Here is a 23354-nt window from a genome sequence, read left to right on the forward strand (position 1 = left end):
CAAGCAAGCAACATCCATCAATCCTTTCCTTCACCAAGGAAAAATAGCTGCAGCAACTGAAAGGATCTTGCACGTGCCAATAATGCAATTTCTCCTATTTTTAACATCATTTTCCCAGTACCCAGAACTGCACAAAAGCAAAAAGCCTGACCAAAGCTTCCTTTCCGAAAGCAGATCTGATATTCTTCCTCAGGATTTTTTTGGACTAACAACTGACCCCTAGAGAACCCCTTCTCCCAGGACCCAGCTGTGTCTCCAGGAGCCTTTACTGAACACAGAGCATGTAGGACCTCAAGCTTTCTACTGTGAGAAGCTAACAGTAAACCCCAGGGCTCTTACCTCCTCCGGACTGGCTGCCCAGACTCATTCTCGCTGCCACCTGATGGGTTCCGTCGTCGAGAGTAAGGAAACTTTGGTGATTTATTGCGGTCACTGGCAGAATTATACAGCCCACTAGGGTTAAAAAAGAATGGCAAACAGTCAGCTTTAAAACTTCCAAGAAAGTTAGGCCAGCTAACTGAGATTCAGCTTAGAAAAATCAGAATGCTCACATGCACACACTTATATACATATTCAGCTATAAATGTACATATGTGTGTGTGCGCATGCTATGTAAATACAGATAGTACTGCTTTCCAACAATAAATATTTTACACTGAACCTTGAAAATGTAGGAGAGAGACCTCTTAGTCTAAGAGCTCTAAGCTTACAAAATGTACAACCAAGTATATACCTATTCTTTTAACGTAATAAAATTTCTGTGCTTTATCCAGCACAGAATAACCCCTGAGTTATCCAACCCAGAGCTAGGCATTCAAATGCACCTCTATTCTTTATGTTTTCCACAGATGCGAGTATGAAAACAGTGCTCCTCTCACAACACACATCTTCATCACAGGGCTAGTGCTTAGGACACTGAAACAATTTTAGCTCCAGCTCTCCACTGTTCATCCACACAACCCCCTGCCAATAGTGTGGATGTATTTCAAGATTCAGGTTATGTACTTAAGCCTGGACACAACCCAATGGGTTAGGTTGTTACTGAGTTAGATGTAGATTATCAAATGCCTGTATGGATTATCCTGTGATACCTTCCTACAGAAGTGCAAGAACCTCTTCCAACAGTGTAACAGAGCCTGCGATGGAGTACACATCACTCTTAAGGCAGTCTACTGATGTTCCACAACGTTTTAGAGGAAGGATGCTAAACTCAAGCACACATTTTTGTCTAACATCACTTAGCCCTTTTCACAACAACTATGTGGAAAATACAATATTCTCACCAAATTCCAGTTGAGGTATTTCTTTCTGCTTTCCTAAAACCCTCTGGCCTTCAAATTGGACACATTCTTCTCCACCTGCTTATGCAGACTGGTGATTACGGCACTGCTCTGCACAGCTGAAAAGTTGCCACAGTTCATCTCAATGAGAATTATTATGATAAGCTGTCAAAGCCTCTGTGCAGCATACAGCCTGCTTATGTGTCTAAAACTGTGCAGTCCTTTAGAACAGATGGACTTACAAAAACTCAATTCTACCATTTTTTGTCTCCTGGGGGATCAAACTTCCTGCTGTCCTGACAGCAATTTTAACACTGGAGCCATAATGTGACAAGCTGACACCACTTCTTTAAAAATCACAAATAAACGTCTATCCTAGCAAAAGAATATTTGCACACTGCCTTGTCCTTACTCTGAAAACTCTTGCTGTTTACAGGAGCACACAGGGTAAATCATCACGGCACCCCAAAAGACACACCATGTATAGGTCTGAAGCATCACATAAAGGCAGGACTGTATTGGATTATACTTAATGTGCTGTCTAGTTCAGTGGCCTGTTTCCAACAGTGGCTGTAAGCAACCATCTACAGGAAGCAAAAAGTTGAATACGTATGACAGCTCCCCAGTACTCTCTCAGTCCCCCACTATTCCTGGTCCAGGGGACTTCCTGCGCCAGCTTCTATACCTCTGGGTTGAGAGGCCCTTGGGGATTTCTCTTCCATGATTTACCCAGCTTCTCCCAGGAATCCACTAACTTCCAGCACCCCTTGTAAAGGAGGACCACAGGTCTCGTACTCACGGCAAGCTACTACTCACCGCCTTTCTCAAAGCTTTTAAACCACCTCTAATAGCTTCATCTGAAGATTCCAAGTTCTTACGCTGGAAAAATACAATCCTGATCTCTTTCTCCTTTCTCTGTACTACTAATGATTTTCTAAACCACACCCCCTGAAATTATCCCTTTTCCAGACTGAAGGAAGAGTCCTGCCTGGCCTTTGCCATTCCTCCTTGTACAGATTTCCTGCACAGCCATTCACACCTTTGATTACCTTTGCTGCCCCTCTCGAAGCCTTTTTCTTTTGCCAGGATAAGGACAACAGAACTGCACTCACAATCCATGGAGCAAATATGTGATCCACAAATTTATGTCATGGCATAATGCTATTCTCTTGCTTTCCTAATAATTGCTAATTGTTTCTCTGACTGCTACATAGTTGATGTTTTCACAAAGTTATCCATCATAACTCCACAGCACCTCATTTTACTCAGAAATCTAGGGTTATTTTTTTGGCCCCCATGTGCCCCTCTTTACATTTACTTGCCATCATCCACCATCTAGTGACTCGTCACTCATACTTTAGGGATCTTTCTGCCACCCTTCACAGACAACTTTCACTATCCTAAACAATTCTGTCCCACCATCAAACTTTATCTCCCCTTTTCCAGGTCTTTGACAAATACACTCAATAGCAGAAGTCTAGGAACAGATCTCTGTAGAAAGCCACTGGTGACTGTCATCCACTGACCACTTTCTCCTACACTTACTTTCCAAATTTTTAACTGATTAGTTACCCATGACAGGACCTACCCTCTTATATGCAATACAGATTTATTGTGGCCCTGTTAATACACTAATATGTTCTATCAATATCATTCAACCTATTGCCATGGCATGATATTTACCATTGCACAATACCTAAGACATCATGCCCCGCCTTACCTCTGTGGGCCATTTTCCTCCCATGGTGCGCTTGTTTTACTTCTTTGGGTTTCTGGATTGTTTTCATTTTTCATCTTTTTAAAGCTAAATAAAAGTACAGATATATTTTTTTTTTAAACCCATAGTGTACAGATCACATGTTTTCTCCCCCGATCTCTTAAAAAATTAATCTTAAAGGCATACAGTCATTACAGAGACCCACACTGGCATATAACTATTTGCCTGCTATGTGAAAGAGGGCAAACAGCTGCTTCGTTGAAGAACCTCTCCTAGAAAGAGAGGTTGAAGGGGAGAGGGGGGCAAGACCTGAAAATCAGCTCTACAAGCTCATAATAACAGCGGCACTGAGTCAGAAAAAAGGTCAATCTTGTCTCAGAATAAACAAGAACAGATGCTTAGGCAAAAAGTCTAACAAAAGGGAAAATATACAATATGCTCTCACAGTCTTCCACAACATGCAGTTAACAGATTATTGAACCAGAGGCTTTATCTGCTTTTCATTCTACATAGCTCTTGATGGACCTTTCTTCCATGGATTTACTTAAACACCTCCTGAAATTTTTGCATTTTTGGCATAAATAGTGCCTAGTAGCAGTATGCTCCGGTATTTAACTATGGCACAAACAATTATTTAATTTTATTTCAAAACTTCCACCTGGTTCAAAACTTCCATCCTGTATTCCTGACTAGTTCTGTGCTTAGAGAAAGAAAAAAAGCCCTATGAATGATGGTTTCCTAATCACAAACTCCAGCCCACAGATTATTTTTTTTATACATTTTTAACAACTGTCTCATCTCTTTTCCAAGTGAAAGAATCACAGACTATTTAATCTTTCCCAGTATAGGAGTCACCACATACCTCTGAATATCCTTATCATATTTCTCTACAATTTTTCCAGGTCTACAGTACCTTCTTTAAGATGGGAGCAACAAAGGCAGGGGTGATAACTATTCAAAACACGACAGACCACCGGTTCACGGAGTAGCCTATTCTTCTCATTGCTTCCCCAGTAACTCCTTATGTCTTCTTTTTGCTAGACACTGAGCATAGATCTGACAATGTGAAAGATCTGTCTTCACTGACTGCTGCAAGGTAAAGTACCAAGACAGTCAAGATAGTCATCTGGCTTAAAAGATGTGTCAAGTGTTGTAACCAGTCTCCTATCACACCCAGGGGAGATGAGGGGAAAATCAGCAGGATGCTCCAATTCTTCCTTTATTCCTACCATTCTCACAGTGTCAGGTTTTACAACTTCCAACCTATTAATGCTCCTAGATAGCCTGCACACTGCAACTCCAAGTGCTGGAAGGTGGCTTCCAGCTGATGCGTGCTTTTGCACCCATCTTCTCACCAATGGCTAGTCATGCTTTTCCTGCATCATCATCTCTAGAGCTTGCTTTCTACAAACAGGTCACCTGATACAGAACTACATAGCCATATTGATTGCCACTAAGCTCTTCAAGAAGTATTACTGACAGCAACCCACAACATATCTTTCCAAAGTGTAACTTAAGCAGAAAAGAAAAGCTTTACAGATGCTTACAGAGAGGAGGACATAAGCCAGAGTTCCTTGCAGAGAGCAGGAGGTGACAGACTTGGCTTTATGAAGGAATTGTGGCTACTTAACTCACTAATCCACTTTTAACCTCAGCCTTTGGTTACTACAGGTCACCGAGTTAATCATTTAATTCTCACATAGTGAACAAAACGCAAAGCTACAGTAAGTCAGCACGAAAAGAAATTAAATTACACTTTATCAGGTGAATCATTTTCTTAATACTGCACCCATTCATTACTGACTCATGTGTATACAATCTATTCCCAGGCTTAAAAATATGTGCTTACTACAGACTAAGCAAGTAACTCAAGTAAATATGTTTCAGTCCTGTATTGCAAAAAGCAATTGTTTTCGCCCAGCATAAACTACCAATACTTAGACTGAAGTTGGTCTTAAAAGAAATGTGAATAGTGTTCTCAAATCTTAAATAAGAGAGAGAAAAATTATCCTGGAAGGTGAATTCACTGCATTAGATTCCTAGGGCATTATTCACTCAGAGCAAACACACACTTTACAGCTAGAGAGCTAGAGCACGGCAGCTCTTCAGATACTAGTATTATCTCCAGGCATGCAGTTGCAAAAGGGACTGAGATCGTTCAAAGTATCTGAAATCCATGTGAGATTAACTGTTGTTGGGGGGTTTTATAGTTTACCTTGAATTTATACCACTTACACAGAAGTGACCAACTACATATCTCAACAGCGCATGAGATGGTAGAACTACGAAAACTCAGCTCCTAAGAGCTGCTGAAAGATGCTTTGCAAGCATGACTGACAATTAATGCAAGAATTACATAGGATCGAGTAAACTACCAAACTGTAAATAAACACTTCACAAAGTATGTGTGCTGCCTGGCAGACCTGAAAGGTGTTTTACATGTGCAGAGAGAGACACAGAGAAAAACAAATCCATTTCTAAATAGAAAGCATGCAAGAAAAACAACTTCCAATACTTTTTTGCTGGAAGTGACTAACACTATTTAAAACAGTGACTCAGTGAGAATCTGCCTGTGAATTGCTTTTAAACTGTGCAGATGAGAAACTAAACTCAGAAACCTCAAAGCTGCCATGTTGAGAGCCCCTTGTTTTGGTTCTTGCTCTACAGCCTGCCCATATATTTCTTTTTAACAGTTCATTGCTAGAAATTTATACAGAGCATGTGGAGCACAAGCTGTAGTGAAGGGCTCCTGTCCCTTCTCCATCTGATCATCTCTGCACTATGGAATAAGGGTACCTCTTTGCTTTGTACTCCTCTCTCCTAACAAGTCACAGAATGACAGAATGGTTGGGGCGAGGAGGGACCTCTGGATGTCATCTGGTCCAACCCACCCGCTCAAGCAGGGCCACCTGCAGCTGGGTGCCCAGGACCATTCCCATACAGCTTTTGAGGAAGGAGACTCCACCACCTCCCTGGGCAACCTGTGCCAGCGCTCGGTAACCCTGACAGTGAAAGGGTGTTTCCTGATGTTCAGAGGGAACCTCCTGTGTTTCAGTCCGTGCCCACTGCCTCTGGTCCTGTCACTGGGCACCACTGACAAGAGCGTGGCTCTGTCCTCTTGGCACCCTCCCTGCAGGTGTTTATATGCCTTTGTATTGTTTTCTGCTCAATAACCTAGCTTCAGCATGACCAAGTGGCAAAATCATAAACTTTCTTTTAGCCCATGGGTTAGAACATTGGATTCAACTTCCCTCAAATTGAGGAAGCAGTTAAACTCAGCTCTTCTTTTTGGGGGCAACTGTTCTAAATATTAGGCAATAAGAAACACTGTCGACCAAGTATTTGCAGTAATGTTCTGACCTTCTTCCAAGGTCAGCCCTGATACCTAGGATGTGAAGTCCACAGCTTCAATGGAGAGATAAGGCCAGTTACTCAGCTCAAAAAAACCTGTCAGGGTCACTGGGCATGCAGAGACAGACATTCAGGCAACTAAGCAAAAAAGTTAGGTGCTGAGTTTTTGACTCATTGTTTTGTCAGATCACTCTTTTTTGATTCAGGCACCCAAATTCCACCTAAATGTAAGGCTGGGGATATAAATCCCCTTCTGAATTTGAGCCTCACCTCCATCTCTCAACTATGCCTAATAACCAGAAATGCATACTTCAGCACTGATAGCTAAACACAGCAGACCACACAAGTCCAGAGAAGCCCTGGCAGTTCACTGTTCCTAAGGATCAGGCACAAACACTCCTAAGTTTTGTTCTGGATTTAACAGTGTAGCAGGTAATGGACTGCAAGAGGAACAGCACTACTAGAAGAGTGGCCATGCCCAGGTCTTCCCTGCCCACACATCCCAAGCAGAGCTTGCCCTGTGCAGAGGCAAAGGCCCATGCCCGGAGGGCCCTGATAGCCAGCCCACAGCTCCCAGGGGACAGACACATAGGACTTCACCAGACTATCCTGACCAGTGCCCCTTGGGTCATTATCTGGTTTTTTCGTGTTTAAAACTGAGACTGTTTGCTTTCCCATTAAATTGTCCTGATTCATGGGCTTCCAAAGCCCTGTTCCAGGTTCATCAGAAGATGAGGGTTTGTTAAAATGAATTACTGGGCAACACTCTCTGACCTTTGTCAGCAGAAGATTAGACGGTCCTGAACTTAAGGGCAGGATAAACTGTTACTATGATTACTAAATGTGTTCCTCTATCCGATGCAATACACAGTCTCTTAATATCTGGAAGGGAACTGCTGGTCCACATACCTTTTCACAGGGGAAGGTGCAATAATTTTGGTAGTTCCTTCATTTTCCCCATTTGTTGTAATCTGGCTCATGTTCTTAGATCCTGAAAAAAAAAAAACACAAATAGAACAGTCCTGTAGCACATATGCTTGCACACGTATTCAGCATAACCACCTACTGAACACAGTGCAGCATGAGACATAAAATGATACACAAGACATCTGGTGCACGCTCTACTTGTTAAGGGTGTATAAGGATCACACTTTTGTATCTTATCCTTATTTCTAGCTATACCACATCACAAGAAAATTTAACATGAGGGGCATTCATTACTCTTCCACACGAGACAGAGGAGTTTGAAGCTTTTGTTCTCAAAGGGATACTATGCAATTGGCAGCAGAAGGGAATTCCCTGCTCAGTCACCAATGAGAAGAAAGGTGTGAGGAGAATACAGGGTATAAAAAAGCTTGGGAATCTCCAATGCAGTAACTATGGCCTCTGAAACAGTCACTAGATTAGATAGTAAAGCAAGATGAATATGTTTGTTCTAAGAAACCATTTCAAATTGATGTGGCAACACACTGCAACACAACACTAATAAATCCTAAGCCATGGCCAGGAAAATATTAACTGTAAATCAATGGATTAGAAAACTAATAATGTAAATAGAGACAATAAAGATATTCTGACAGAGACAGCTAAGCATCAGTTTCAATGAGTCAGCAACTTTTGGCCAATATTTGAAAGTTATCTGCCTAGTTTCCAATTTTGTGCCAAATACTCTTTCCATTTTGATCTTGCACTTTTCAAACTGTTGGCACTTAAGTCCCCAGCTGAGCCATGAAAATGAACCTGAGGAATCAGGAAGAACATGCACTTTCCCCTCTTTTTGAGACCCCATGTAACAGGCTTCAAAGAAACCGATTTGTGTATTTATGATTTAGAAGCACTGAGGGCCAAGGAAATCTGGATATTTCATACTGGGTTAATGTCAAAATGGTGTGATAAGATTATGCTCTATAGATGTATACAGCTCAGTATCATGAACAAAAAAAGAACTGTTCTGTTCAGCTTGGTATGTAGTAATATATTAATCACCAAAACAGGTTTGTTCCTACTGGTGCTATGATTTTAGTTTCCATGCTGTACTATTAGTATTAATCTGTAATTCTTCTTCAGTTCACACATTCTTTTTCCATCTAACTGGCAATTTCAGTCATTTCTTACAAAACTGTTACCACTTCCAGAAACAGATGTTAAGTAAAACAACAAAGCAACATCACTGATGATGTACATCAGCTCTGGACAGAATTCAGAGCATGTTCATTGAAGATAATGAAACAGATTGACTAAACCCTGTAAGACTGCTAACAAGGAAATACTATGCCCTCTGGGCACAAGCAATAGCATCACAGCGTTGTTAATATAGTGGTACAAACTCAAAGCCTTTTTGTTTGGCTAAAACTAAAATATAATGTCTTATATTAAGCCATGGCGAGATTTTGCATTATAAGCCTTCTCCACAACCACAGAGGAAGAACTTCTCCACAATCTCCCTCAACTTTCTATACCACCCCTTTGACATACAGAGTCTCTGGACTCTCCTCTACTTCAACACAAATACTTGAGATATCCGAAGGCATTTTGTCTGGCTATCAATTGCTTCTTATACAGGTTAAATCTGCTTGTTTTCTGCAGATGCCTCATACGCTGCAGAGGGACTCAAGCAGCATTAGTCCCTTTGTTCAAGGAATTCAGCCAAGCCCTTTACATGTTTGACCTTGCCACTTCTAATGATGTAGTTTACTCCTTTCCCTAACCCATTTCAGACTAATGTCTGGCAAGGGAGGGTAGCAGCCTGGGTCCTGTCTTGTACCGTATTTGCTCCTTCAAGGCACTTTTTGTTGTTTATGCAAGCATAAGCACTAGGAAGAATTTGGAATATTCTGAAGAAGGAAATGGAGAATGAGCACAGTTTCACAGACAGAAAGGAAAGTAAAGTTTTGGCATTCTGAACGAATCCTCTATTTTATACAATATGAGACAACCAACCCTCCAGACTCTCTGAAGCACTGCACATCTGCCTATACAGTTATTTTCTGTTTTTAAGAATGAAGCAATAGCTACACTGCCACTATGACCTGCTTCATAAAAAGACAGAATTACTGAACAAAAAAGTTTATTGAATTAATGTGGATGAGAAAATGATCAGAAAAAGAATCACCAATCTTCATTAAGGCCATAAAAGACTGCTACAAAAATTCTTCCTCTGACCTCTAAAGAGAGAAGGATGCCTACAGTCAAAAATCACAAATAAATAAAGATGACAGCACTAAGAACAGGAAGTGGAAATTTCCCACCTTTAAGGAAGGTACTGGTAGTGAAATGAAAATGGAGTAGGTCAAAGTGTTGAGCTACAAGGATATCTCAGGGTTTCGGACCATATTTTTTTGCATGCACATACATTTAGCTTGCCTTTCCTAGGCCATCAAATACATAAGATAAAATAACCCACTATAGTAACTTGGCCCACAGAAGTACTGAAATCAGCAAAGATATGACTTTTTATGACAAAGGAAATAATTGCACTACTTCACATATTACTGTGTGAGTGAGGTAGCTTCCAATTAAGCTCCTCAAAGTGCTCATAACTTGATGAAGCAGTAAGAACTCATGCTCCAAAACATGTCACAGCAATGAAACAACTGCCAGAAAAAGATCCAAGGGTCAAGTGCTACAAGAGTAATAGCTACCTCCAGAACTGATCCTTTGCTATGTTTGGCAATAGCCTTACCGTTCTGCTGACACACAGTCCTCTCTGGGTGTCAGGCAATGGGGGGTTATGAGATGCAGAGTCAGTCCACCCAAGTGCAGAAAGTTTGTGATGCCTTTGCAATTCCTTCAGCACCCTGCACGAAGGCTGCACCTCAGCTTTTGGAGCAGCCAGTACTAGTAAATCCTTAAAAAAAAAGCGGCTTCTTCTCATTGTTGAGTTCCCTGGTTACCACTCTACTATTTTAACAAGTACTTAGTTGAGGAAACACCAAAGAAAAGACAACATACCAGTGACCATCACACACAGGCAGAATCTACCCAGAAATACAAAATACGTTTCTACTGAGACAAGACCTCATATTAGCCACGTTTGACTCCACTGCTGCCCACAATGAGGACCTTTGCTTTGCTTTTTGAAAAACAAAAGCTCTTGCTGCACCATTCTTTTGTACAAATAATTAATTAGGATTTTTCTATCCACTCTTACAGAAACTATAATAATTGTCTTTAAGTACATTCCACCTCGTGTATCTTTTACTAACTACAGTACTGTTCTATCAACATACACCTCTGTACAATACAGTATCCCTAATATAAAAGAACAGACTCCAGAAAAACTGTCCAAACAGTAAACCCATTGCAATAACTTATCTATACCACTGTTTCTTGCATGCCAAGGTAATAGGCCTCTCAAAAATACCTTAGATAGCTGGAAATCTTGAACATCTCACTTGTAGCAGGTTTTCCTGGTTGTTTACCTTTTTCAGATAAGTTACTGTCAGCATTCACTGCACTGAACTTTTCCAGTAAGGTGAATGCACACACTTAAGATTCTTTTAGAGCCATCTTGATGCTGATTTGTGCATTCAATTTAAATAGACTATTACACTTTTAAAAACTCAAATGTCCAAAACCTCAGGAGCCTGGCAAGCTAATTAGCTTGTCATGCCTGCTTCTTATCAACTAAGGCCATTTTACTGACATTATCTGGCAATAGTGTTTGTATTTAAATCTATTAATGAGAGCAGAAGATAGTGTGATCAAAAGGAAAACATGCAGTATGAGCTCATGCTTTGCACTGTGTGTTACTAAGAGCCTATAAAAATGAATGGACTTCCATACGTCCACACTAGCATAGCCTACTCTCTGATAATGTTTATTTTCCAAACTAGTTTCCAAACCTGTAGCCTCAAGGGTTTATGCATCTCACACTGATGCAGGATGTTTTTCTGAGTACAATGGCGTTGCTGTTTCTTTGCCCGATTGTTTGCTGATCAGTGGTGGATGGGGGGTGCTGTATGTTGCAAAATGTGTGAGAAATTGCTTTTCGATGGCCTTGCAGCTTCTGGGCCATCCTGGACAAGCCCCCACTGAAGAAGATAAGGACTTTAGCCCTTTTAGGTAACTTAGTTTAGAAGTATCCATGTGAATTACGTGAAAATGTAAGCATAGATAATAGAAGCACTAACAAGCATTCTTTAGGATAAGATGTATCAAACATCCAGAAGATCACACTGCGCAGAATCATCCAAGAAGGGTCAAGTAGCAGACAAGTGAGGAAGACTATGGAAGACCACCAGAGGACTCCTGAAGACCACCGGAGACCTTCAATGTGCCTGCGTAAAGGACATTTGCATATGCTAATAGTTTGCCGGAAAACTAATGAATATGTATAACATTTCTCAGAAATCTAGTGAATATGTATGTAGAACATGTACTTAACCTGCACAATTAGGCCTGACGGTGTGCATGATAGGTGGAGCAATCCCCTGTGCACACAGTGCTGCAATAAAGAATGCCTGCTTTCTAAAACTCCAAGATCGAGTCTTAGAGGGTTTCTTCAACCAGCTTTTTCAGTATCAACACCACATGCACAAAATGCAGAAGCAGTCACATCCATCCTTTTACAAAACCTGGGATTTAAAATCAACTTTAAAATGTAAAGCTCAAAGTAAATAAATAAGTAAATAAATAAAATCACCCCAGGATTCATTTTCTAAAATTTAAGTTTCAAACCCAATCTCACAATTTTCTGGGAAAAGATCCATGACTTTGAATGCACAAGACCAACAGTTCTATCTACCATGACAGAGGTTGGCAAAGCAGGGTACTGATAGGCATCTGTGGTACTATGTTAAGTTAGTAAGGGCAGGGACTGTGACTGCCTGTGATTGCTTAGGGACTATTATAATACAGACAGTACTGTAATTTTAATACCCACTCCCAATTCTCCACCTGGCTTTTAAATCAGAATGGCAGCACTTACTTTACACTAGTTTATACAACTGCCCAGTCTGCAAGGCAGGAACAAATCAAGTCCTCAGCTACCACACAACAACAAAGCCTAAGCAATGTGTTTTCCACTGCTGAATAAACTCAGACCCACGGCAACAGGTCTGGTCACATCCATGTTTGTCCAGATAGGATGTTCCCAAGGAGCTTTTCTTGTGCAGCATTCAGCCAAAAGAATAACGAACACTTTCACCCTACGCACTGTTGTGAAAGCTGAACATTGTAAGTCTTGCCGTAAGAGGGTAAGACAGAATAATGAGAGGTCCTGTTCCATGTTTGAGTTTGTGATTTGCAACCAGAACAAAATGCAATTGTAATTCATTCTCAGTTGAAATGAAATGGGGAAAATAAGCGAATGAAACAAGCTATGCATATCTCATATGCAAGACTTTACAAAACAAAACAAAAAATGCTTCTCCAACTAAACACCAACTTGAACACCAACGTAAACATACACCAAAAAAAATAATAACGCACTAATACAAAAACATTGATTGCATAGCCACTGAAGTTTTCTGGTCTGATTTTTCCACTTACCCTAGAACAATTGAGATATGAAACGTATTAAGCAAGTGACAAAAGGGAGGTTACTGCATTTTAAACCACCATGATCTGGATTCTAGGAAAATAATCTGCCATGCTAAAGCCAAACTGTCTAAACTTGTCTACCCTACCAGGGAAATCAGTCAACGGCAGTGGCTTTTATACAAGAAAGCTAGTTTCTCTCTGTTCACAGTATCTTCTTCAACACCTCTTAAAGCACAAATATTTTTACTGAAAACATAAAAGTAAATATTTTCTATCATTGTCTTGACATCTACTCCAACTCTAAACCCAGAGTTCACAAGTGGCTGCAGTCTTAATGACGTTAGCATACTTTAATGGACCAGTGAGAAAAAGGGATATTATTAGTCGCACAGGTCTGCAGAAGATAGCTACCTCTACCTTCAGGTGACAGAAAAAAAATATAAAAACCACATACCATGTAACTGCTTATAACACCAGAACATGTATACAAAAAGAAGGAACATGGGAAAACATTTTAATGAGATGCCAGAGGTTAGAGGCTTTAGCACTTCACACACTTCTACAGTGGAGGCAATGCAGACTGCACATGCTACAGCCATGTATTTGTAGCTATTGGGTCATCTAATTGCCCTCATAACCACTGCTGTGGCTAGTCCCATTACTGGCACCAACAGATAAAAAGCAAAACCAGAATGGCTAATTGAACTGGCTGCAGAAAGGATGCCCTTCATGCACTTAGCTTTGCAGTCTTAAGGAAAAATTAAAGAAGCAGGTGAGGAAAGATGCTGAATGCAGAGAAAGTGGAAGGAAGTTACTGCATGAGAACTATTTGTAAGTTGTTATTGGGTTTTGGGAGAATAAATGGAGCTCTGATTTCATGCCAAAAAGCTAAATTATAAGCCATGTACGGCTGGATCCTAACTGAAGTGGCATTTGGCAGAAAACACCTTAAGAAATATGTAATACATGCAAAGTAAAATCACCCTGTTTAAAATGTTGAGCAAGGCCTATTTAATCTTATTACACCATGCTAGAAACACAAAATTAAGAACAAAGAACTAGCCATCAATGATAACCATCGGCACAATCTCATTATGCAAAAGGAATATTTATTTTAAGAATAAATGCCACTATTCTCTCAAACACTTCAGTCAGGGAAAGTTTTAAGTAACTCACAAAACTGTTTACACCACCAGGCTCATTTCTGAGATAAAAATTATTCTGTAAAAGTAAAATCTACATTGCGCTAGTATTTTTAAACAAGTAATGTTTAAAATATATCAGGCTTGATTTATTGTGTGAAATGGACTTTGCTATATCCAAGTGTCTGACACAAGGAGAGGAAGCAGCGTTAGTCTGCTTTCAGCATCTGAAAGCCTATTTAAATGGAGAAAGAGTATGAGATGTTTATCATTGTGAATACCCAAATACAAAATTAAAAAATAGAGTAAAAAAATTGCTCATTTATAGGGAAAGATGGTATTTGAATGACACAGCTCTCTTCCTTTAGCACATATTTTAAGTGGGAAATGAAACAAATACATTTTAACTTAAGAACCATTGGAGGTAATACACCTGCCTCAGTGGAAAATGACTGTACACTTGGAACACACAGGTAATCAATTAAGTTAAAAGCAAAGCAACTCAGATGGGTGATACAGATTATACAAATATGTATGAGTAAAATGGTGAAAAAGCAGCCTTTTTATTTTAAAGTAAAACAAAGTATTTAAATCCACCAAAACAACAAACACACATTGCCCAGCGAATTCTGCATCACATTACATTAGCAGAACAGGCCACAGGAAGGTTTCAGTTTCCCTCACAATTCCAGTCAGAGAGCGAAAAAAAATCAACAAGAACAACACACACACACACCCTTGCAGCAATAGAGACTGACTTTCACTGTCTGCACTAACGCAAACAGCATTTTCAACTAAGGGCTGAGTTTCAGCTGACAAGTTTACCTCTGAATAGCCACACAATTTTTCTGCACAACTGAACTGGGAACTAAGGAGGTGGGAAATGCTGTTCATCTTGAACTACCACCCTAAGAATGGGACAGCCCAGCTGAACAAAAGTTTAAGTCACTAGGTTTAAGGGTGAACAGCTTCTTGTCCTCTTAGGCACCCATTGACAACTGCAGACAAAACAAAAAATACCATAATCAGAAAGCAAAGCAATCCTCCTCTTCTTACACTTAACAAAATAAAATAAAATTTTAAAAAAAAATCTGTTGTAAACTGCTTGTATTTTCAAAGGGCAACACTTTTAATTACACTACACTTCAAGACCCACTGTAGGTAAAAGGCAGAACACACCAGCTTTGTTTCTGAGTCAAAAGACAGCATCCAGAATAAACATCGGAGGTTTCCAGATATATATAACTGCTCTCTTTTTAAAACGGATGACTCTCAAAAGTTTATAATGCCATACTAACCTATGATAAAGAGAACTCTTGCTTACATTTTAAAGCCCAGACAAGTTTTTTCTCAAGCTGCTAACACACATATATACATATGCTTAACTCCATGCATGAGTTTGACTGAAATCTGCGTAACTGCTGTTATAGATGAAGCTAAGCACACACGCATAATCACATGTAGAACTGGAACTTGACATTAGAAAAGCTTTTTGCCTCTATTACTAAATTTCAGGAAACATCCATTATTCAGGGCATGACTCCTGTGATCCATGCTTAATCTTACATGCTTCCTCTAACACCTGTAAAAATTTCCAGCTTCCCTGACATCTTCAGCATGCAGAATAGATTTCCAGCTCACGCATCTGAAGCATGTTAAAATTGCAGAGGGCATGGCACTAACTTCTGTTCCACTTAATACCAAAATAAAGGGATACTGCCCTTGAACTGGGAAGAGGATGTACAAGAGAGACACCCTGGGTCAAGCAGCTGGAACAATGGGATACTAACCAAGACACACAAGTATAAAATTCTTTAACAAAAGGCAGGACTCCTGAAAAAAAAACATATTCTCACTGCCCATTTTCAAACTTCCCTTTCATACTTTACGTTAGACCTACAAACACATGGTTTTATCATGTTTGATCCATACCATCTCTTTTATCCACAAAGATGGAGTTTTTAGATCCAGTTAAGTTTAGGTATAGATATTGACCTAAGGCAAAGAGAGAATCCATTCCGAGTGATCCTTGAGAGCGCTGCAGCAGTTTTGAGTTGCCTCCTGAAAACAAAATGAACCAAAGACCAAAGAAGACATCTCTCTACAGGCACAGTAAAGAAGCACTTACCTGTTTGTTGTGTTCTTTTAGGGTAAGTCTTGCTGCGACTTCTTTCAATGCGCTGGTCAGGCCGCGGCAGCTGCACAGAAGGGTCTCTGGTCATTTGCAAAGATGTCCTGCCATTTGAAAATGCAACAAAATCATGAGAAAACACTTGGAAAAATGATCAAAGAAACAGAGGATCTTTAGACTGAAAACAACACATGGGGTTTGGGCAGCATGTTTTGTTAGCTATTCACTTCTTGTCCCAGCTCTGGCTGTCCTGCTGAGTAGCACTACCCTGACTTTTGTTTTGAATCAGTCATCGGCAGAATCATCAACAGGTTGTGCCAACCTCTTCTATATTTGGCATCTTCAAGAGGAACTAAGCAACTAAAAATGCTGGTTTATTAGGAATAGGCTAAGATGGTGTGACCTTTTGTAACCTCTAATATTATAACATATTACTTTCTTAAGTAATTTGATTACTTCCTGAATTCTTTCTTTAAGTTTTCACCTCAGGAAAACACATATTTAACATTCTTCAGTTCCAGTCAGTAAGAGGCTACTTCTCTGCCATCTGGATTGACAACCTGAAGGGCATGGAAATCCCCCTGTAAAGCTAATTGTAATAAAGTACTCTCACTAGCACAGGCCCAAATGACAATAAACTGAGAAGTCATCCTAATTCCGGTTTACAGTAAGGCTTTTCTTTATTGCTCAATTTAAATAACTTATTAAGTTTAAATAAATTCTTTGATGCTCATTTTAAGGCTCATCTCCATGTGACTAAGCAGAACACAGTGTTCATAACTGTAGGGTTCAGCGTTCAGAAGATCTCGCGATGTCACGGAAAGTTAGAGGGTTAGTCGCAGCCTTATGATGTACCTGTAATCCCGCCTCCCCTTGTTAGTATAAAAGGAATTAACTGCGCAATAAAAGGCGGAAGTTGGCGCTCACACTGTGTGTGTTATCTGTCTCTTTCCCTGGTCCAGGCCGACCAGTGATCTAAGCGTGGCACCTTGATATGTAGCGAACGCTACACATAACAAAAATGTAAAACAGGTCTCATATTCCTCCCCAAAACTCCATGTCTGCTTCTGGAAACTTACTACACAAAAGAATTAATTGTTACTATTATCTCCCAGCTGCTTAATCACCTGCAGTTCAATGACTTAGAAGTAAACAGGTATCATACGAGCAAGGGCCAAACAACTATAAAGGCATTGCATACGTAGATTTTCCGAGTTATGCAAATAGACTCCACTAAATACTGCTTTTATTTTCAACAATAGCCCCACAGGGATAGTCAGTACTGCATCTTCTCAAAATCTGTAAAAGAATTAAAGGACTAAAAAAACCCCAAATTCTAACATTACATCACAGTAATGCTGGGTTTTGGTATTCAGTTTAATGGTTTTTTTGCTCCCAAGTTAGCCAGAAAACACTGCTCAACTTTTAAGTTTGGCAGCCATGTTAGTCTTGCAAATTCCAGAAGCAGTTTTAACAAAACATCTGGGGATAAGACCTTCCACTTACACTAACACCTCCAGGTGTTAACCAGAGCATCTGATCATAAGACAAGGAAAATACTTTCCTGAACACTGTCTGCCACCTAATAGGAAGTACCTAGAAGATTTAAAAAGAAAACCAAAGAAAAAAAAGCCAATGGATAATATTATGGTCCCCACACATACACAGTCAAACAGTGAGATTACGGTTTCTGCTTTGATCTAATGATGTATATAGATACACAACACGGTCACTGCTTTTGGTGCTACAACAGAGACCAAAGGCAAAGAGGGAAGTCAAAGCTGATGGATAAGCAAAGAGAAGATTCCCAAAGCACATGAAAATGCTATAACTGCTGCTCTGAATTCCAAGAAAAGAGTGAACATGTCAATCACCAATTGATCATCACTATCATTAAAGCTGTATAATCAATATGGTGCTACTAGATGTCACAACCCACATTTACTAGAACATCCACTCAGGTCAGGGAGAGTCCTCAAGAATCACTGCAGCAAAACAGGGAACACTTCATACTAGAAGAAAAATATATACTTTAATGTTTTCTAGGCAAAACTAACATAAACACAGCTGTCAGTAATGACCGTCATCCCAACATGGCAAGCCATATCACAGATCACCCTTGAAACTTAATAAAAAAGGAAGACAAACTTAATTGCACCACTAGCAGGAACAACTCAAACATAGTTAACTACTTCATGGTGGTTTTTTTTAATTTATTGAAAGGTCCTGGTAGGTAGAAGGCTGTCTCCTCCCCAGCACCAGTGCCCTGCTCCAATCTGCTGAAACAGTGCCACAGAGGAAACTCTCAGCTGCAGTAGTGTGGCAGGATTCCACGGAACTCCTATCCATTTTCACAGATGTGATAATGTGGGTCAGGATCCAACTTGAAACCCAAAAGGGAATACAATCATTCCCCTATTATTGACAGTAAGGAGAAGCTGGATCATTCCAGGTAATGTGATGACCCAAATAATCTGGACTATTATGAAATATGTTGGAGAAGATGGGCAAGAAACACACCACTGATCCTGCCTGGAGACAGTCCAGATTCAGCCACATGAGCTCAGGCTCAGAACGGACATAGTCATCCCTCCATCAGTAACGCCTTCCTTACAAGCAAGATCTTACATCCAAGAGTAACAGACAGTTGACTATGAATTCTGATTGACTGAGGACAAGTGTAATAGAGCTACTATTACACACTGCTATTAGTACCTACCACTGACACTAGCTCCAATCCAGGAGCTGCTAGAGAAATTTGGGGTTATGGTTTACTTGGGTTTAGAAAAGTCTTCCTAAGAGGCAGTGACAAAGAACAGTCTAACTCATGATTATCAGCCTTACTCATTATGATCCATGTATTTCTTGAGTAATGGTGGAAATACAGACAGGAAGGAGAGACAGACAAGTAAAAAATAAACCTAAACAAACCTGGTATATTTGCAGGCCATGAAAAAAAAACTCTAGAATTTGCCATTATAGTAAATAGGGCCTTTTCACCCTGCAGCTTCACAATAACTACAGAAGATGAAAAACTATTTTTATCCCCACTTGACCAAGAGGGAAAATGAAAATGGAAAAACAAAGGGGCCTGGCTTTCAGATGTGGTTTTGATTTGCTGCTTTCCACCCTCCCTTTCAGGTTCACTGAATACATAACTTTAAAGCAATTCTAAAAATCAGACCATAAATTGTTTGGCTCAAAATTGCTCAGCCGGTGTGACAGAATTAGATTTAAAATAGTCGTCGCCAACTGCCAAATCAAGTGCCTTACTCACTAGACAAAGACCCTGTAATTCAACAGACTTAAAAGCATAAAGTCTCAAACTCAGGAAAAACTATTGGGTTTCTGACATCTTACAATCTTACATCCTATATTCTGCTAGTCCTTTGTGGCACAGCAACTAAAGGATCTTAAACCCACCCTTCCTGCCACATTTTCCTCTATATCACAATATTAACTGCCCTTTATGTCACACTGTCTGCTTAGTTAACACAGGCTAGAACTGAGACCAAGTGTTCCCTATACAGGCTTAGTCTGAAGTTTACTGTATCTTTCAAGGCTTGCAGCCTTGAATGCTGATCAAATTTTGCCAGCTATTCCAGTCAGAAAAGATACTCCCAACTCCCTTCAGATCTGCCCTCTTTTTATTCTTAAGTCAATAGCACTGCACAGCAGTACTGCCACAGGATTAGACATAACCATTTGGATCAAGAGCCCTTGCCATAGCTCAATTGCAGCTGCAAAGAAGGGCATCACAGTTACAGACTTCATACGCTCCTTTGCACCAACCCTTTGCTAAGACCCAGAAGAAAGGCGGCAGCCAACATGCCTCCTCATTTTGGTATTCCGCAGTTGTTGGGGAAAAAACCCTTAGGACATGAACATAATTTCAGGACTTACAAGGAGATTTTGACTTAAAAGCATTGCCAAGGCTGCTGTCACTTTCACTACGGGCTACAAGCAGGCCCTAGCCAACTCTGGGGATCTGGATAATGAGAAGTAACTCACATTTGTCCTGAAACTGCCAGACTCCCAAGGGGAGTCTGTTAAAATGGCCCTGATTCATGCTTTGTCAGCAGAACTGCTCTGAGTCACAGTCTGGGTGGGGTTTTTCTTTCATTGGAAGAAAAGAGGAGAAAAGAAGGCATGAAGAAGGAATTAACTGAAGTTTAAACAATGAAATAAATTCACCTGTACCGATGTTTATAACCTATGGATCCAAACTTGCTGAATTTTCTTGACAGAGAGTTTGATTCATTCTCTGGCACTCTATGTAGTTTGAAAAATAAAACAACAGAGTAAGTTACATAGATAGGTCTCAATTACAGTCCCCTTCCCAAGAAAAGAAAAATGTAAACTTTAGGTTCCAAAAAAATAATTTTCTGCTAGCTCCTCTTCATCCCTGCCTCCAGGCAGACTCTTATGGGGTTGAGAGCTCCACAAAGCCACACGTTTATGTCCTCTTCTTTTGACTACACACCTCTTTATTTCAGGGTCTGCTGCAAAGTGCTGGTAACAGCAGTCTTTTGCTTAATATTTCATAGGACCAGACAAAAACATCACAGTAATGAGACTTCAGGAGGGATTCTGAGGTTACTCATTTACAGCACTGCTAAAGCCACCCCCAAGCATCCCATCGACAAGTTCCTAGCTAGACACCCTTGCACATTTCTGTTAGTGTTTTTGCAACAGTAAAAGCAAGTGTTTTGAGATGTGTAATATTGAAAACATTTTGTACACTTCAATAACTAAGCAAAGCATTATGGAAATTCAATGAGTCTTTCTATTAAAAAAACCCAAGATTTCTGTGCATTGTAGGAAATAGTGATGTCTGATACCCAAGTCAATGCTGCTACAGAATATTTGTTGGTTAAATATGTGAAAATGTGTATGGCAGCTTAAATCCTGCCATATACATTTGCGGATACTTCTGTTAAAGCCTACTTTATGCAACCTCAGATACTGTTTCAAAAAGAATTCTAAGACAAAAGAAACCACCAAACTACCCAATTTCAAATTTATGGTTTCAGATTTTGTAAGAAAAGGGAAGGCATCAGCTTTTAAGAGCATTCTATAACCAACAGTGCAAACATGTTTCCAGGCAGCAAGCCTGTATTACACCACTCTGTAAGTATAACAAGGTTCTTAGTCAATATAGTCTCCCTCCTCTTGGTAACAAAACCACAACTTCTGCATCACTCACCTGAAAAATGTATGATGTTCTACACAGCATTTCCAGAGATGTTTGCATGTGATCTTGTTACGTGCTTCAAAAAAGAAGGAAGTTTCATTGCACTGAAAACAAAACAAGACAAATCAATCTTGTTATGAGGGATTCTGCCATTGAAGTGAATCTTCATTTACTGAAGACAAGAACCAACCATCTCATATAAATGCACATAAAAAAAAGTATCAGTATGAAGAAAAGCAGGTTCTATAATACTGTAGAATTCTTCATTTAAAAGAGGCTTTCTTTTTGGTTTCTCATTGCCTGTAAATAATTATTTAAAGAATCAATTCCTTAGATACTGAAAAACAGACACGAAAGGATACTATTGAAACACTTCTGGTCCTTCATTCTTGTTTGTAGATTATCAGGTTTTTTCCTAATTAAAAAGCACAAAGTTTTTTCAAATAGTATGTTTCTGATGTTTTCTGAAACTGCACCTCAGATGTGAAAGAAACACAAGATTTGTGATAACTAACATGAAATAACAACACAGAGTGAAAATGCACAAAACATACATATAGAGAAGAACCAAGGTAAGACTGGAAATAACAAAGATGAGAGGAAGTAAAGATTTAAAAGAAAAAAAAAATTAGCCAACTTCAGAATAATTAAAAATACTAGAAAAAAGGTTGAAGGTAAAAGCCATAAAATCCACCTTAAAATCTCTTAAGACAACAAAAAAGAACACTCAAAGCTTAAAACCTAATCACTGGAAATTGGCAGTCAGCACAGTAGACATGAGAAAAAGGCAGGGAGAGATGAAAGAGAAGTCAGACATATACAAACTATAATACACTTCCAACAGACAAGAAGAAGCAACAGACACATCACACTGCTTGTTTCCAACAAGCTAAACATTCAAATATGTTCACATAAAATACACTTCCATACATCTGTCACTCAGTAAACTTAAGTGCTCGGTTTTGTACCTGATTGACACAAAGAATGAGTGGTCCCACTGACTTCAGTGTGAATCCTCAGCACGGTATGATAGCATCTGTAACAAAACTGAACCCTAAAACCATTTCCCTGATATGTGAATTACAAAGGTGCTATGATTCATACCACTTTTGGCAGCTGATTTTAGGAAATGGATGCCTTTGCGTTAGTTATACTTCTGCAGTGCCATGCACATGTAGGTAAAGAGTTCTCCCAAGTTTCTCCCACTCTTCATTTAATGAGGTATGGTGACCTGCAAGCACCTTGCAAACTGTGAACTAACTCAGTATGTTCCTAGAATTCAAAATTTCACCTTTAACAAAAGCCAATTATATCTCTATTAACAGCTGTCAGGCAGCCTCACAAAATCACAGTTACCTGCTCAAGCAGCCTTTTCTCCACCTTGAAACAAGTAACAGTAAAAATGACAGAACTTTGCACCTGTGGTTAGAATAATTGAGATTTCATTTCCTGACCAAAAAAAAAAAAAAAAAAAAAGAAAAGAAAAGAAAAAAACCACAAACTTGAGACATACACATGAGCTTTCTTTCTCCCATGCACTATTTTAGTTAGTTTAATGGCTGGTCTAGTTTTCTCTCAAAAGCACGTTTTCCTCTCCAGGACATCACAGCAAGAAAGGAGAGTACAGTAAGACATACAGCCACTGAGAATGCTGAAAATTAGGATTTATCTGAGATTGCTATGCAGAGCATAAGATGATTATATAATAGATTAGTCCCATAAATATATTCCTACAGTTCCTTAAAATACAATTTCAGGCTTGATAGGTATCTTCATCTCTCTGCAGGATTCACAAGGGGTTTAACTTGGAGCAAAAATAAGTTTAATTTATAAAAAGTAAAACCAGAAACTTAAAAACCTGAAAAAAAAGCTTCCTCAAGAATCCTGAGGATTGTCAAGGAGAAAAATCTATTTATACTAGAATTTTCAGAAGTAACCATATTGGTCTTTCTTCTCTGGCAACCAGAAACAAGAGTCTGCTCACTGAAAGATCATACTGCATTTTTACATTTTTAAAGAAGACATGTCAAGGGGTACTTTTCATTTCCTTATTTTA

General features: G+C 39.5%; 1 protein-coding gene across 2 annotated transcripts in view; it reads right to left on the reverse strand.

Moving 5' to 3' along the window:
* Positions 1-23354, reverse strand: part of EPB41L4A (erythrocyte membrane protein band 4.1 like 4A) — a 139144-nt gene that overhangs the window by 27216 nt on the left and 88574 nt on the right. The window contains exons 10-15 of one of the 2 annotated variants that reach the window (XM_075019698.1): positions 21311-21402; positions 20299-20376; positions 16102-16208; positions 7258-7339; positions 3001-3084; positions 340-453 (exon numbers count right to left, since the gene is read on the reverse strand). In XM_075019698.1, coding sequence (XP_074875799.1) covers positions 340-453; positions 3001-3084; positions 7258-7339; positions 16102-16208; positions 20299-20376; positions 21311-21402 — 557 coding nt within the window. The remainder of the gene's footprint in view (positions 1-339; positions 454-3000; positions 3085-7257; positions 7340-16101; positions 16209-20298; positions 20377-21310; positions 21403-23354) is intronic. The other variant, XM_075019700.1, reaches the window with a different exon arrangement.

This window comes from Buteo buteo, chromosome Z (genome assembly GCF_964188355.1).
Source record: "Buteo buteo chromosome Z, bButBut1.hap1.1, whole genome shotgun sequence".
Lineage (NCBI taxonomy): Eukaryota > Metazoa > Chordata > Aves > Accipitriformes > Accipitridae > Buteo > Buteo buteo.